Consider the following 14,960-nt stretch of genomic DNA (forward strand, 5'->3'; position numbering starts at 1 on the left):
ATTGCGTCCAGACTGCACTACGAGAACAAGTCTTAGTGCTTGTGAAGAGTATAGAACAGATATCTCTGGAGACAAAATGTGCATAGGAAGTAACAGTGCATGACTGCCAAGACTATCCTGCCAGTGTCCTAAATTCTGTCCTGACAGCATGGAAGCCACTAAGTCTTTTCATTGACTTCAGTGGGCTTTGGATTGGATCCCTTGGCTGGATCTGAAACATTTCAGAATTGAGGAGCTCTATTAGCCTGATCCAAAGTCCTTTTAAACAATGGAAGGACTCTTATTGTCTTCTATTTATTTGAATTAGGCTTTTTGCCATTACCAATAGGAATCAAAAGGATAGTTTCTCCATTCATTGTTATGGTAATTTCTAGGGAAAAGGGAATAATATACTAGGCCTGATTCTAATATTTGCATGGGTAGTAATGCCACTGAAGTCCATCTAGTTACACCAACATCAGTAAGATCAGGATCAGGTCCAGTGTGCTTATACCATCAGTTCAGTGGAGTTGTTGGGTATATACTATATGTTCATATAGGATTATATAATTATCATTTCCCACAATACATCTTAAAGTAATGTATGTGTTACAAAGTCTGAGATAGATGGAGAGTTGTTAAAAATCACTTTGTTATTATGCACAAATCTCAAAAAAAAACAAAAACAAAAGAAACCTGACAGACGCAATTCTCCACTCTATTTCCTTTCAATGATGTTCAAGCTTCAGAATAGCAGGGTCAGGTTTGAAGAGTACTTAGTCTAAAAATAAGATGAATGATTGCAGTTTTAATTCAAATTGAACATCTGTTCACTGAAAATAATATTTGTAATGAACTGTACTTTTAAATGTTTAAAAAATGCACATAACATGTAAATAATTTTGCCCAAACACTTAAGTTGATTTCCAAATATTTGAAAATATTGGAAGGGTGAGAAGGTTAGTGAGTTAGAATAATACTGAAAACTAATTAAAAAACAATATTTGGCATTTACATATATTGATTTTTATTGTGGATTTTAAAAGCACTTTACAAAGGGCGGGTAATATAATTATTCCCCTCTGACAGATGGGAAAGTGAGGTGCAGAGAGTGGAGGGTCTCACAGCAGGTCAGGAAAACAAGAGTTAACAGTATTCCCTTTACAACCGAGTTCCCAAAATTTTGAAAGCTGAATCCCCCCTTCAGGGAAATGAAATCACTTCTTGCTTCCCCACCTACCTCAGATAATTCTTAGCATCTTTCCCCATTGTGGAAAATGTTAAGGTTGCTCTACAATATGATACTTCCTCTCATGCTTTAATTAGCAAGGAAATAGTTAACAGTGCTCACCCTTAAAGTATCCCTCCTGGAATCTGAGCTAGTATCCACTGAAATGAATGGAGAAGTTTTCACCTCGGAGTAATTTTTCCAGGCTCTCTGCAAATTCAGGCTGATTCTCTGCATCAGTTGAACTTCTTGTTTTGAAGATTTTCTTTGCAACCATAACAGATAGAAACTTACTTTTAAAAAATAAAATAAAAGCTGGCGCTCTCGAGAACAACTACGAGATCTGTCCAGACTCCTTTCCCCCTTACTGGGGGTACAGCCCACACTTTAGGAAAAACAATGCTGTATAGAATAGCCTGTTTTAGCAAAAGTCTGTATATTTAAAGATGCGATTTTCTGAGTAACCTACCTGGTGTTTGGTATTTCAGTCCTGACACTCAAGATGGTTCATATAACCAGTGTAGAGTGAAGGCACCATAGAGTCAAGGAGGCTCATAGAAATCCTGCCCCCCCTTGCAACAGGGACTCCAAAAGGGAAAATGGCCTGAAACCCTTCTCATTGAAGTAATGGTTTTGATCCCAACTGCCAGAGCAACAAAAAAGTAATTTCTTTGCAAAGTACAAAATCGAGGCCAGGAAAGGTCACCAGAGATCTTTTGAATAAATCAGAAAACAGGTACTCCCCCGCCAGAGTATGAGGAATAAAAGGCTGAGGAAAAGCAGCACTGAAGTTTGGGAAAGTCAGAGAGGGACTTTCAAAAAGGAAAAGTGTGCCCAGCCAGAGCTCTTATTCTTGGCAAAATCCAGAGCCTGCTGCTAATACAAGACCATGCATAAGCGACGACTCCGGGGCTGGAGCACCCATGGAAAAAAACAGTGGGTGCTCAGCATCCACCAACAGCCCCATGGACCAGCTCTTCTTCCTCCCCCCACAGTGCCTCTCGTCCACCAGCTGGCCCCAGTCAGCTCCTCCCCCTCTGTTCCAATGTCTCCCACCTGCCGGCAGGCCCCAATCAGCTCCTCCAGTCGCTCCCAGCACCTCCCACCTGCTGTAGATCAGCTGTTCAGCAGCATGTAGGAGGTGTGGGGGGGGAGAATGCTGGAGGGAAGGGGCAGAATGGGGTGGGATGAGGCAGGGAAGGGGTGAAGCAGGAAGAGGCAGGGTGGAGGTGGAGCCTTGGGGGAATGGGTGGAGTGGGGGCAGGGCCTGGGGCAGGAGGGGGGTTGAGCACCCCCAGGGAAATGAGGAAGCTGGCACCTATAAGACCACGTATGTTGCCTGTAAGGACTACATGGAAAATGCCAGGGCAGAGACCAAGAGAGATGAGACACTTATCAGGACAGAAATACTGCCTGAATCAGCCCTCCTCAGAAACATCTCAGTTCCAGACTCCACCAAGGGCCAAGGAAACAGTAGTCTCGAGAAACTAGAATCACAGTAATGTAGGGCTGGAAAGGAATTCAAGAGGTCATCTGGTCCAGTCTCCTGCACTGAGCCAGGATTAAGTACACCTAGACCATCTCTGACAGGTGTTTGTTTAACCTGTTCTTAAAAACCTCCAAGTGAGGAAGGCAAGCAGTATTTGGTCCCCAGAGCCTAATTCTGCTGTTGCAATATGTGCATAAGGCTAATTGATTTCAATGAGAGTTACATGTGAGGAACAGTTACAGAGTCAGGCCTTGAAAATAAATGATGCAGCACAAATCCTGAACCCCTTTCTTTAATCGTCTTTTCCCCCCCGGTTATATCTTTGACAAACATTCATAATCCCAACCTCTGACAAGTCTGTTTCTAGAAGAGATATTTCTAATCTTATTACTCAGAAACTTCCTCTACTGGGACCCCAAAAATAACTATAGAGGCTGCTCCAAAGCCCATTGACTGCAATAGGATTTGGCTCAGGGTCCATAAATTACATATTTTGACGCATTATAACTGAGACATTAACCCTTGAGAGATAGTGCTATCCTGGTGAAACTCACTTTACAGCCACATTGTCTTTCCTCTGTAAGAAATATGTTAAGTAAATGTGGGAAGGAGTTGGGCCTCAGCTTGATTCAAATATTTGTTGATATGGAATATAGCGACACAGGGCTGAATTTGTACTGAAAGAGGTGCTAGGGCTCAAGCAACTTTTTTTTTTTTAAACTTTCATAACTGACGCGTCAAGCTGGACGCCAGATGTGCCACAGCTATGAACTGCCAAACCAAGAGGTGCTGGGGCTCAGCCCTGGCACAAATGAAGCACTATAGTGACGACTTCCCAAGTCACACTGCATAAAAATAAGAATTACTTTTGCTGGATGCAGTGTGATTATCACTAGCTAGTTGACAACGGGCCATGTAAATTACAAAATATACCCTAGTGCATGAAATCAAATCAAGGAATAGAGATCTGAATAATAAAATACCCCAATTAAGATGATACATTTTGAATGTGCTAGGCTGCATTACACTATCGCAATCCAAACTTTAATGCAGCCAGTTTCATGTACACTTTAGTTCTCCAGAGTGCTGGTGGAAAATGGATCTTAAACAATTAAACTTTTGCTCTCTTTTCTTAAACATTCTCTTCTCTTCTTTCCTTTCCTCACACTTTCTGCTCCTCTGTGCCTTTTCTCTTTCTATTCTCTACATTTACTCAGTTTTATCATCTCCACATACTTTTTATGTAACGACCCCCAGAGATGACTGAATGCTCCCATGTGTTTCCTCAAAGTGATGATCAAATAGGAAACCCATGCTCCCTGGATCTACATGGATTGATAACAGTAACACTTACTTTCAGATGCCTATAACCCAGCCATACAGCAAGCAAACAAACAAAAACAAAAAAAACCCGTGATTCAGACATGGATCATGATGTTCTTAGCCCTGGAATTTGTTTTCTTCTAATAAAGAAATTCTTATTCAAAGTGCCAGATTCTCAACTAGTATAAATCAACAATCTACACCAGCAAAGGATTAGGTCCAAAATCTTTTTACGCATTTATATTATATTCAAGTACAATAAGGAGCACAAAAGCCCACTCATTTAAACTGCTTTATTTTTCTTTTGTAATCTGAGTTATGCAAATCTTTACATAGCCTATGACTGGCCTTTTGGTGTTTAAAAAAAACACAAACCAAAACAGTTTAAAGCAGGTGAGATAGGAAGGATGTTCAAATTTTGAGGTGTGGCAAATACCTGGTGCATGCCTATTAACATGCACTCACCAAAATAAATGCAGGTGCCTTGATTGTTTATGCAGTGAACATATTTTCATAATTACACCCAAATCCTAATAAATCTCCACAGAACCACCATAATAAGCCCCAAGAAGCTGCCCCAATATCATGCCAAAAATATTGCGGTAAGCAAAATAAAAAACAAAATCTCAGGAATCTCACTCACATAACACCATTACTCCGACTTGCAGCCACCACAGCAAAAACAGTTAAAGCTGAAACTGCATCTTTTACTAATCCTGTAAAAGCTGTATATGACATGAATCTGTAAAGAATATATTGAGTGATTTTTCGTAACATATGTTTCAAATATACAGGCACAAGTAGGATGCCTAAGTCTGCTGTTTCTGCTAAGACTCTCGGTCGGAGTCAGGGTCCCAGCTGATAATCTGTCAGGGAAAAAGACTGCAAAGGCAGAAAATTGCCACAGCCTCCCTTCCACTAGGGGAGGGAGGTGTAAAGAGCCAGAATTTCTCTCAAATTGGATTGTGCTAACTGAGAAAGGGCATCTCTGATTCAGTGCATACCCCCATCGCTGCTTTTGCCGGTGAAATTTATGGAGCCCTGATCATAACGGAAAGCACAGAAACCCAAGGAGAGTTGCTGGTGGTGACGTTGCCTGCCTTATATACCAGTCGGGTGCCCTGGTGCAGGGAGATGGAATTTACCCCTTCTGTGTCAGCACTAGTGAGTCTGGCTGTCTGAATTTCTCCTGCCTTTGTGGGTTTAAAACTCTTAAGATTACCTGAACTCAGTTTTTGGTGTGCTCTGATATACAAGGAAATAAACAAACAAACAGTAGGCCTGATTCTGAACATCTTGATCCAGAAGCCAATGGGAGTTACGCCTAAGCAGAGAGTTCAGGATTTGACCCAGACAACAATCAAGTGGTTGGCTGCTCTTAGCACTACTGAACTATTAGTCAAACCAGTGGTCTCCCATGCAGGTCCTGTTCCACTCCAAACCACAGTTCCAGCACCACTCAAATCTGCATTGAGCTTGAGGACATTTCATGTGCATGCATCCACCTGCAAAAAAAGGAAAGACAGAACTGTCTTTGGGGCTTAGAAAACAAAGTAAGGAGAATGTGTATAAGCCTGTTAACCCATGGTCTTTGAAATTCATTTATAAGTAGTAGATTATGCCCATTAATTTCATCTGTGGAGTAAAGGCTTGTTCCTCTCTGCAAGTTGGTCATGCTCCACAGCTTGGAGGAGTAAGGACTGCAGCTCTGCCTGACCCTTAAAGACAATGTGCAAGGTATTGAGGAGGAGAGAAGGATTCTTGTATCCTCCTCAACTAATCATGTAAGGACTAAGTGAAATCTGGTCCTTTGAAATAACTCACGACTAGATGGGGAGCTGATAAGAGTGGATCAAATTCAGTTCTTAACCAGAGTTGGGATTTAACAGCTGTGAAATTGCAAACAGAATACATCCAGATATCCAAATTTTAGTGATGGATTGATATTTATCTCAAAATGGCACTAGCGGTTAAAGCTGAATGCCATTCTTTATATCTGGAGGATTCTTTTAATCGTGTTGGTATGTTTCCTATGTTTTTCGTTAAGTGTTTTGCATTCCCCTATACTTTGAGTAACCTAATCTCCATGTCCCTGCCTTTAATTAGTTTTTTTAAAAATGGCTATACATTAAAAGTAGCTAACAGTCATTAAAGCAATGCATGTCAAATGGTAACTATGTCAACTATAAAATGAAATCTCCTAACTCAAGCATAAATGTACAATATAAACAAATGCTGAAAATAAAAGTCAACAAATGCTGAAAATATCATGATCTCTTTCTTACACTGGAATTGTACATAGATTAAACTCCAGATGCCTAACATAATCTCTTGTAAATACAGAAGAGCTAAAGACTATGCAAACTTTGGTATTTCGATGCCTATTGTGAAGATAAGGTATATTACCCTTACTGATGTGACACATTTTAGGACAAATTGGGTATTTAGGATGTCTACAAAGAACTGGATATTTTTATCCTTGTTTATATTTAACACCAAAAAATGTACTAGTATTATTCTTTCAGGACAACCTACAATTCTACAGGCTAATCACCCGCAAGTAGAGCTGTAGAAAGAATGAAAATTTTATTACGTGGAAGATTTCAAGGTTCTAAATCTTGTTTTCATGCTGATTCAAAATGAAACCCAAACATTGTGAAATTCTCCACAAAAAAAAATTCCAGAAAAACATTCATTTTGATCAAAACATTTTGGTCAAATAAAATCAAAACAATACATTTTTGATTTTCTTATTTTATAATACACAACCAAGAAATACAATCTCAAATGAAAGGTCAAAAAGGAAATAAATGTTTGTTCTGACAATGTCAAAATGGATCTAATTTGTAGGTGGTAGCTTGGATTTTTTTTTCCCAGAAAAGAAATTTTAGAGAAATTGATAGGATTTCTCAGTGTTTTTAATTTCAACCAAACTGCATTTTTGAATGGAAAACTATTCCATCAAACTTTTACTGACCAGCTTTAACAGTGAGGTTTCCACTTGCCAGGTCTGTTTATCCTGCATGTGGGAATTTCCTGATTTCAACACACAGCTGTGTAAGGTTGCATGTGTAAGTACTATGGAGAGGGATAAATAGTGAACAGAGATGATGAACAAAATTAAAAGGGTAGACTAAAGACTCATGGTTTCGTTTAAATAAACTGACAATCTGAAATCACTGCTGCAGAAAGAAAGAAGACAGTTCTAAGTGTAGACAAGTGAGAGTTGACAGTGCCTAGAAGAACATACATTATTTTGGTTTTTTTTCCCAGTGTCTGATGGTATTCTATTTTTCTTAGGGTTTCTTATCATGCTCATCACTGTAGTATCTAAGCATGTTTGAGATACAGTATCTAAGCACGTTTGAGATACGCTTGAGACCCGTATAATGAGGTTCTTAATGGACTCCAGGGAGTCTTCTGTTCTTCCTCATTCTGAGCTATAAGAGTCGCTGCTTGTGGTGTGTGTCTATCCTCTATGAGTGTTATATATATATTGCTATAAATCATCTCGGTTATTAAATAGGAGAGTCTTATAGCACACCTTGAAGATGATCTGGCTCCACGTTAGACAAATCTCCTCTGGAAGCTCATTCCATAGCAGAACCTCTTTGACTCAAAAATGCTTTTATAACTTTGTCTAATTAAAATATAATCATGCAAATCATTATTGCTACCACTGTTATATAATTGCAATGAATCTTATACAAAGTATAACCCTTTCTGGCATGTATTAAACAGCTTGCAGGCTGAATGACCCAAAGCCAACCTTTAAAGTCATGTTAGAAAGGTATGTGAATGGTAATTAGGACCATTCAATGTTAGATTGGCTAGAACTTTGAAATGCAAACCTATATTGTTAGAACATAGAAGTGTACTAATTGTCTGTGTGTACTCATAAATGTTAGCCATATAAACAGACAGTTCCTGTCTGTCACTATAACTATTAATTCAGAGATCAAAAGGGAATATTAACATTTAGATGAATCTTGGGTGAAATAATGTCATTGTTTATATGCCTCTTTGGAAGTTTGTGATAGACTGCCTAATGGATAAATTGCCCTATGTTAATTTGTGTAATTAATTATTGGTGGTGCTTAGGAAACAGAAGGTTAAATCAAAAGCCTTTTGTTTACCCAGGACTGTATGGCTGCTAGAAAACAGTATAAAAGAGCCTTGGATCCTGATTCTGTCATCTCAGATATGCTTAAACTTCATTAGGGGAAGTTTGAGTTGCAAGATTGAGATCCCAGTTAAAGCTGGAACACCCTGAATAAGATATTGGACTAAAACCTGTAGACTAAATTCTAAAAGAACTCTTTGCAACTACAAAACTCACCATCTCTGCTATGAATCTGAACCTCAAGAATTGAACTCATGTCTGTATGTATATTGATCTTTTAACCATACTCTCTCACTTTTCTTTTTTAAAATTTTTTAGTTTAGTTAATAAGAATTGGCTGTAAGTGTGTATTTGGGTAAGATCTGGAATATTCATTAACCCGGGAGGTAATGTGTCCGATCCTTTGGGATTGGTAGAACCTTTTCTTTTATATGATGAATAAGATTTTCATTAATCTTCATCATATCTGATTTGGGTGACTAGGTGTAGGCCTGAGGCTGGGTTACTTTAAGGGAACTGTGTTGTTGATTTCTGAGTAACCAGTGAGGTATACCAAAGCTGTTTTTTGTTGGCTTGGTAAATCTAAGTATTGGAATATCCATTAGCTTTGGGGATTGCCTACCCCATGCTTTGCAGTTCCCCCTAACTGAGTGACCTCAGCAGGCTCCCCTGGGATCCTGGTCACAGCTTTATTTCTCAGCTCATATGCATTTGATCCTGTGCTTTATAAAGCTCATTGTCCCAGACGGCTGCATCTGTTTTGACAGGTTGTGGATTGAACTGATGGAACTTGATCTTGACCTGTTGATGGCTTTGCAGATGAAGATCAAGGCTTTCATCTGACAATGGAAGCGGGGCTGGAGCAAGTGGAGGGATTTGAGCACAGAGATGATGTGTTCACAGCAGCCAGTCCTGCTGAGGAGGTATTAGAATTTTTTTTTTGGTAAAGAATTAGACAGATTATTCCATTTTTTAGGAAGACTGATAGGTTTGCTTCTCAGAGGGAGGCACTGATCATTTCTGTTAGCAGTGGACACTGTCGTTTTCTGGCTTTCACCAGCCAGTCAGGAAACACCTAATTTATAGGTGGAAGTTTGGATATTTCTCATTCATATAACGTAGAGAAATGTAAGAAATTTCTTCTTGCCAAAATAGTTACATTTTCCAGCAAAGTAATTTGAACCGGAACAAAATAAAGTGTAGAGCTCTGCTGAGATCTCACTTTATTTTTTAACATCAATGATTCCTTACATTGATACATGATAAAACAGAATGTGCTAAACAAGGCTGTACTGTTAAAGGATGCATTAGCAGCCTTTTGATTTTGCACGAAGAAAAACTTGACCAAAATATAAATCTGTAGATTATGGGTAACATTACACTGGAAACAATGGATTGCAAGCAGTCAGCAAATACCAGCACAGAAGCTGGAACGTACTGTACTCGTTATCAGAGGATGAAGCAAGCACAGCACCTTTTTATACTTCACGCCTCAGTTCCAGTACATCTAAGAATTCCTAACTTGCTACTGTTTCTTGGGGATTTTGCATTTTAACACACCCCTTGTCCTTGACATGGGTTGGGTTTCAAACAAAGGGATAGTTTTGTCCTGTTTATAGCCAGTTTGTGTAACAATTCTCTTTACAGTAATGCACAGAAAAAAATACAAGGTCTATTCTCTTCTTGAGTTGAGTCGTGTATGCAAGCAACGTCCATAACCATTAGTGGGAGTAATACCAATATGTTCTTCATGCATCTGGTAGAGAAAAGAACATGTAGTTTTCTGTAGATTAAAACAGAGATTCTGTTGCACACAGTGGCCATGAGAAGGCCATGACCTCAGCACTGCTCCCAGCATGGCCAGTAGCTTTATGGTGATAATTTCCATCTTTTCTACATTTATTCAAGAGCTGTATTTTTAAGACTAATTTTTAAGGCTCTAAATAGTAAAATCCTCTTCTACCTCTTTGCCTTCTTCCTCCTACTGGCTCACAACACTTCAAGTTCTATCCTCCTTTTCCACTCTTGATTTCGTCCTTTTGTTCCTGCCTCTCTTTGTGCTTGGCTAAGTCTCCCACTTTCCATCTGCCAAGTGTCCTATGTATTCCTTCTTCAAATCCGCTTCTTCCTACTTCCTTTCTCATAATCTCTCCACTCCTTTTCCTGTCTGAAGCCTTAGCTTCTTGGGGTCAGCAGCATGTCTTACTCTGTGACTGTAAAGCCTGTGTGAATAACTGGTGTAATCAATTAGCAGCAGCAGTAATAATTAATATTCATATTGTTGCTCCTTTTTTGACCTGAGCAGCTCAGCAAAGTTCAGGGCTCTGGAGATGTTCCTGCTGGAAGCAGAAATTGATGGAGTCTGGTATTTTCTTTGATGCAATCTTGTTTATTTAAAAGTAATGTGTCTCTGAGCGCAGAGGTCACCAGGAACAAAAAAAAGCAGTCTCAACTTACAGCCTCAAGCCTCTGCAGCCAACACTAGACTTAAAGTTCTCACTTTAGCTTTTTCTAGGGTGACACAGTGCTTATTGGTCATTGTTTGGCTTTCTTCCTCCTCCACTGCCTCCTGCCTTCACTCTTCTTGTCTATTCTGTATTTCTGGGTTCTGCCTGCCTTCTTCCTCCTGCCCAAAACAAACAACCCCCCCCCCCCAATATTCAGCAAAAACCCTCGCAGCCACACAATCCAAAACTCCTGGGTGAACTTTATCAGGTCTTGTTGTAGGAGCTGTGTGGGAAGCGCACGCATGTGAGTCCAATTATCCCCCAATGGCTGCTGCAGGGGGGTGTCTTGCTAGTGGGCCAACACTCAACCCTCCAGCTGAGGCCTCTTGGCCCTTTCTTCTGCACTCATGGTCCCAGATAAAACAACAAAACAGCCCCCAGTCAGCAATCAATGTTAGGTGAAGGTACGAAGGAAAAAACCGGTGTAGACAGTTCCTGTCAGGATCAGGGCCTCTCTTACTTCTCAGGCCCTGGAGTATCATAGTCCACTTCAGAGTTCACTGGGTCTCCAGTGCAAGTTTCAGTCTTTTTCCCCCTTTTAGCTTAGGGGATCTGCACCCTCCTTCTACAAGGGCAGGGCCTCTACAGGCTACCAGCCTTCTCTTCAGGGCTGGGAAAGCTCAACAGCCTGTTCCCTTCCTTAACTATCTCACAATTATTTTTGTAAGTGAAAGGTGTATGCACACATCAGTTTCAATGAGGTTTTATATTAACCTACAAGGATTATCCCAACTCATAACACTATGTCGTCATACAGTTAGGTTGTGGTAAATACCTGAGTATAGTTTGTAATACAAATGTTATGAAAAAGAATAGTTACTCTGGAGTAATTCACTTTAATTCTTTGGGTTACATCCTGGTCTTGTGCACAGTGGTAAATAATACACGTCCACAGAGTGATGTCTGTTCATCCCTCCCTGTGCCCACTTACCTCACACTAGTGTCAATGTTTGCTTCTCTTCACACATGCACAACTAGTGATTTGCTCTGGCAACTGGTTGTCAGGACTCTTGATTTTTCTACTGACCCACTGTTTGATTTTGGCTCTCTGAGCCTTATTTCCCCTGTCTATAAAACAGATACCACCTGCCTACCTAGTCACAAGAGTCTTCTGAGGCTTAATCAATGGTTTTAAAGCACTCTGTGATCCTTGCATGGAAGGTGCTATTCTAAGTGATTTAGAAACAGCATTACAGGGAAGACTAGGCTCCTTTTGTGCCTCTCTCTCTCTAGGCAAGTACAAAATCATACGCATGACTATATACACATTAATATTTGTACAGTAAAATTAATTTTAAAAAGGGAGGTTACTACAAGTGTTAGTTACTCTCCAATAAACTCACCATTTTTTTCTACTGGTACATGGCAACTAGGACATGGTTTAGTTGTTTTCTTGATTGTTTCTCTGGATGCCTCTTCCCATCGTGCTTGCATGGCTGCATGCTCATCAATCATATATCCCTGCAAAGACAGAAGCAACTGTGAGTACAATATAGCCAGTGAATCAAGAACTGTAGCATGGTTGGGGTTATTTACTAGATTGATACAGACCGGAGGGTCTGAAAGTTCAATAAAACTGAAGTCTGCTGGAACCCTGCCCTTGCTGCCTCATAATTTAACCCATTTTGGCATGACAGAGAGAAATATTAAAATGGTGGAAAACTGTTGTGTCATGTACCGTACAGTTGCAGGATGGAGATAGCTATTTGCCTCCGCTTTGCGAAACGAAGCAAGTTCCTTTGTTTTTGAGTTCTAAATTTTATTCATATACACTATATTTCTAGTTACATGCACAAGCTACCCTAATAAAGGTTAGAAAACAAGCACAAGAATACTGGAGAGGAAATAATAAGAAACTGATGAAGAAAGAAAGAAAGAAAAGATCCCTCCAAATAGTACAATGTTGATATCAAGAGTCACCATGGAGCATGCATTAAAAGTGACTCCCACGTTTGTCCTATTTCTGATTGATATAAAATTACCTAATCTACACAGGTGCCCTACTTGAGAATGCCTTAGCTATCTCTGACCTATAATCATGATACAAGGACAAAAGGGGTGGTAATGTCAATAAATAACTTCTATAGTTCAAGGTTTGGAAAATAGTAATATTTCAAAGGAAATCAGCTATGTAAAAACATTAAATCATCTACAGTTTCTGGCTTAAGTGAAGTATGATTCTCATTAATTGTGTAACCAGAGACTGAGAAGGCTCTCTCGGAGGGTGAACTGGATGCAGGAATGGAATGCACAGACCATTCAACTCGACTGAGCAGAGGAAAGTTGTACTTGTATTGTCTCCACTACTCTAGCAGTTGCACATCTTCATTCTTTGTCAGCTTCAGGGTGATATACTTTGACACTTCATCATTGTCACTTTCACACTTGCTATCCAAATCCTCAAACTATTATATGACCATTTTGTCTCCTCTGGTGATGGTGTCTGTGTACCTGACAAAACCAGCGTAACATTTTTCTCCTGCAATAAGACAAGCTTCTTGGTCTCTTGATAAACTTCCTGTCTCTCCTCTCCAGTGAAAACTTTCATCCCCCATATTCATGGGTGCAAGAAAACTGCTACTCTGTGCATAGGCTTGATTTCAAACTTTTCGATGAGACATTGCAAGGCTTTGGAATTGAGCTGACTTAGACTATCTTCATCTGTGGTAGAAGTATGGAAATGCTTTTTCATCCTTTTGTGGTGAGTGGGCTATGATTGCTCTAGTGCATCTGATGCTAACTCTGTTAAGATGCTCAAGGTGTTGCAATCAAAGCTATCAATGAGCTGAGTATCCCCCTTTTCTGTCAAAATTTCATATACTCTGTCTCACTGCTCCCTGATTGTCTTAAATGTGTGTAGTTTGCTGTTCCATTATGTTTCTACATTTCTTTTCAGAGACTTCTGTAGTCTGCTTTGAAGTCCAAAACTCCTGACGTACATAATAAGATATCAGCTTGTGTGGATAAGTTTGGTTACTGCTTCCTCTTTCTGGTTTCCTGGTGTAGTAGTGTGCTCAAGCACAGTATTTATAATGTGCGATGAGCATCTTATTCACACATAGAACTTTAAAGCTGCAACCATGTTCACTCCCTGGTCCATAACGAAAAGCCTCTGGTTGGTAATGCTGCTTACAGCAAATCTTCTGAGTACCTCAATCACAGCCGATCAACTGTTCTCTGCAGTTTTGGGTTTCCCACTGTCAAACTGAGTCACACAAAGCGCCCACTCGACTGAATTGTTTTGGCTCTATGTAATGAACAGTTACTCCCAAACAGGCAACATTTCTGTAATCATCCATCCACAGATTGAGGGCAACCCCTCCACCCAATGTGCTAAGAACGTTTTTCAGCTCCACGGAGATTTATTTTCTTTTTTCCTTCTGCCACAAGTGCAGCATGCTGGCTACAGTTGTTGAATGTGGTATTAGTGCACCTGCATCCATTTGACCACATTTGGCACCCATGCTAATCAAACATTAAGCATATGCAAGGAAGCCTTCACCTGTTGAATGGTGATTTGCTACCTCTTAGATGCCATGGACTTTCAGAATGCTCAGTGATTTAAAAGGGGGTTGCTGGTGCCCAGCACAGATGCGCAGAGGATGTGCAAAGAACAACGCAGAATAGACAGGGATGGGTGGAGCCTTGTTTGTGTCCTAAGCAACATCTTACATGAAGAGACAGATACAGCGCACTTCTAAAATGACTGCTATACAACTGTACATTAGTAGCTTCTCAGAAACAAACAAGCAGTTTTTGTAAACAGTGAAGAAAATGTAATATTAGTCCTGCACCTGCCTACTCTTTACAGTAGAATGACCTAGGACAGCAGTCTGAACTGCCTCAGAGAGGTAAGGACGTTGGTTTCAGCACACGACTAGAAACTAGGAACATCTGAGTCTTAATCTGGCTCTCATATTGACTCTCTTAGTGGGTAAAGGAAAGTCACATAACCTCTCTGCTTCCATTTGCTGACCTGTACAATGAGAATCACAGTATTTACTTCACAGCGTATAGTGAGAGTTAATTACCTACTGACTGTAGAGACAATTAAAGATGAAAAACACAGTATAAGTAAGTACTATCACTGTTTATTGTATGTGTACACTAATATCTGCAAGAGGAAAACAGGTGTATTTTTTTGATTCAATCCAACAAAACTTGAATGGCAATGTTTTACCTAAATTGAGCTAATCCAAAATTATACAGTTCAATGCTCGGAAATGTTCTTTCCCCACATCTCAGTTTTCTTTGTTGTGACCTCATAATACCCAGCGCTGCGCCAAAATCTCTCATGCCAAATGTTAACTT

At 39.9% G+C, this 14,960-nt stretch overlaps 1 protein-coding gene and 1 long non-coding RNA gene across 3 annotated transcripts in view; one reads left to right on the forward strand and one right to left on the reverse strand.

Annotated features, from left to right (window-relative positions):
- The window catches only part of LOC115648706, a 44,394-nt gene that overhangs the window by 7,971 nt on the left and 21,463 nt on the right, over positions 1-14,960 (forward strand). The window contains exon 2 of the long non-coding RNA XR_003999648.1: positions 8,910-9,065. This is a non-coding gene — a long non-coding RNA (uncharacterized LOC115648706). The remainder of the gene's footprint in view (positions 1-8,909; positions 9,066-14,960) is intronic.
- Positions 4,298-14,960, reverse strand: part of PRKN (parkin RBR E3 ubiquitin protein ligase) — a 1,222,813-nt gene continuing 1,212,150 nt past the window's right edge. For both annotated transcript variants that reach the window (XM_030556702.1, XM_030556701.1), the window contains 2 exons: positions 11,993-12,110; positions 4,298-5,524 (listed from right to left, as the gene is read on the reverse strand). In XM_030556702.1, coding sequence (XP_030412562.1) covers positions 5,415-5,524; positions 11,993-12,110 — 228 coding nt within the window. In that variant the 3' untranslated portion in view covers positions 4,298-5,414. The remainder of the gene's footprint in view (positions 5,525-11,992; positions 12,111-14,960) is intronic.

This window comes from Gopherus evgoodei, chromosome 3 (assembly GCF_007399415.2).
Source record: "Gopherus evgoodei ecotype Sinaloan lineage chromosome 3, rGopEvg1_v1.p, whole genome shotgun sequence".
In the NCBI taxonomy this organism is placed as follows: Eukaryota; Metazoa; Chordata; order Testudines; family Testudinidae; genus Gopherus; species Gopherus evgoodei.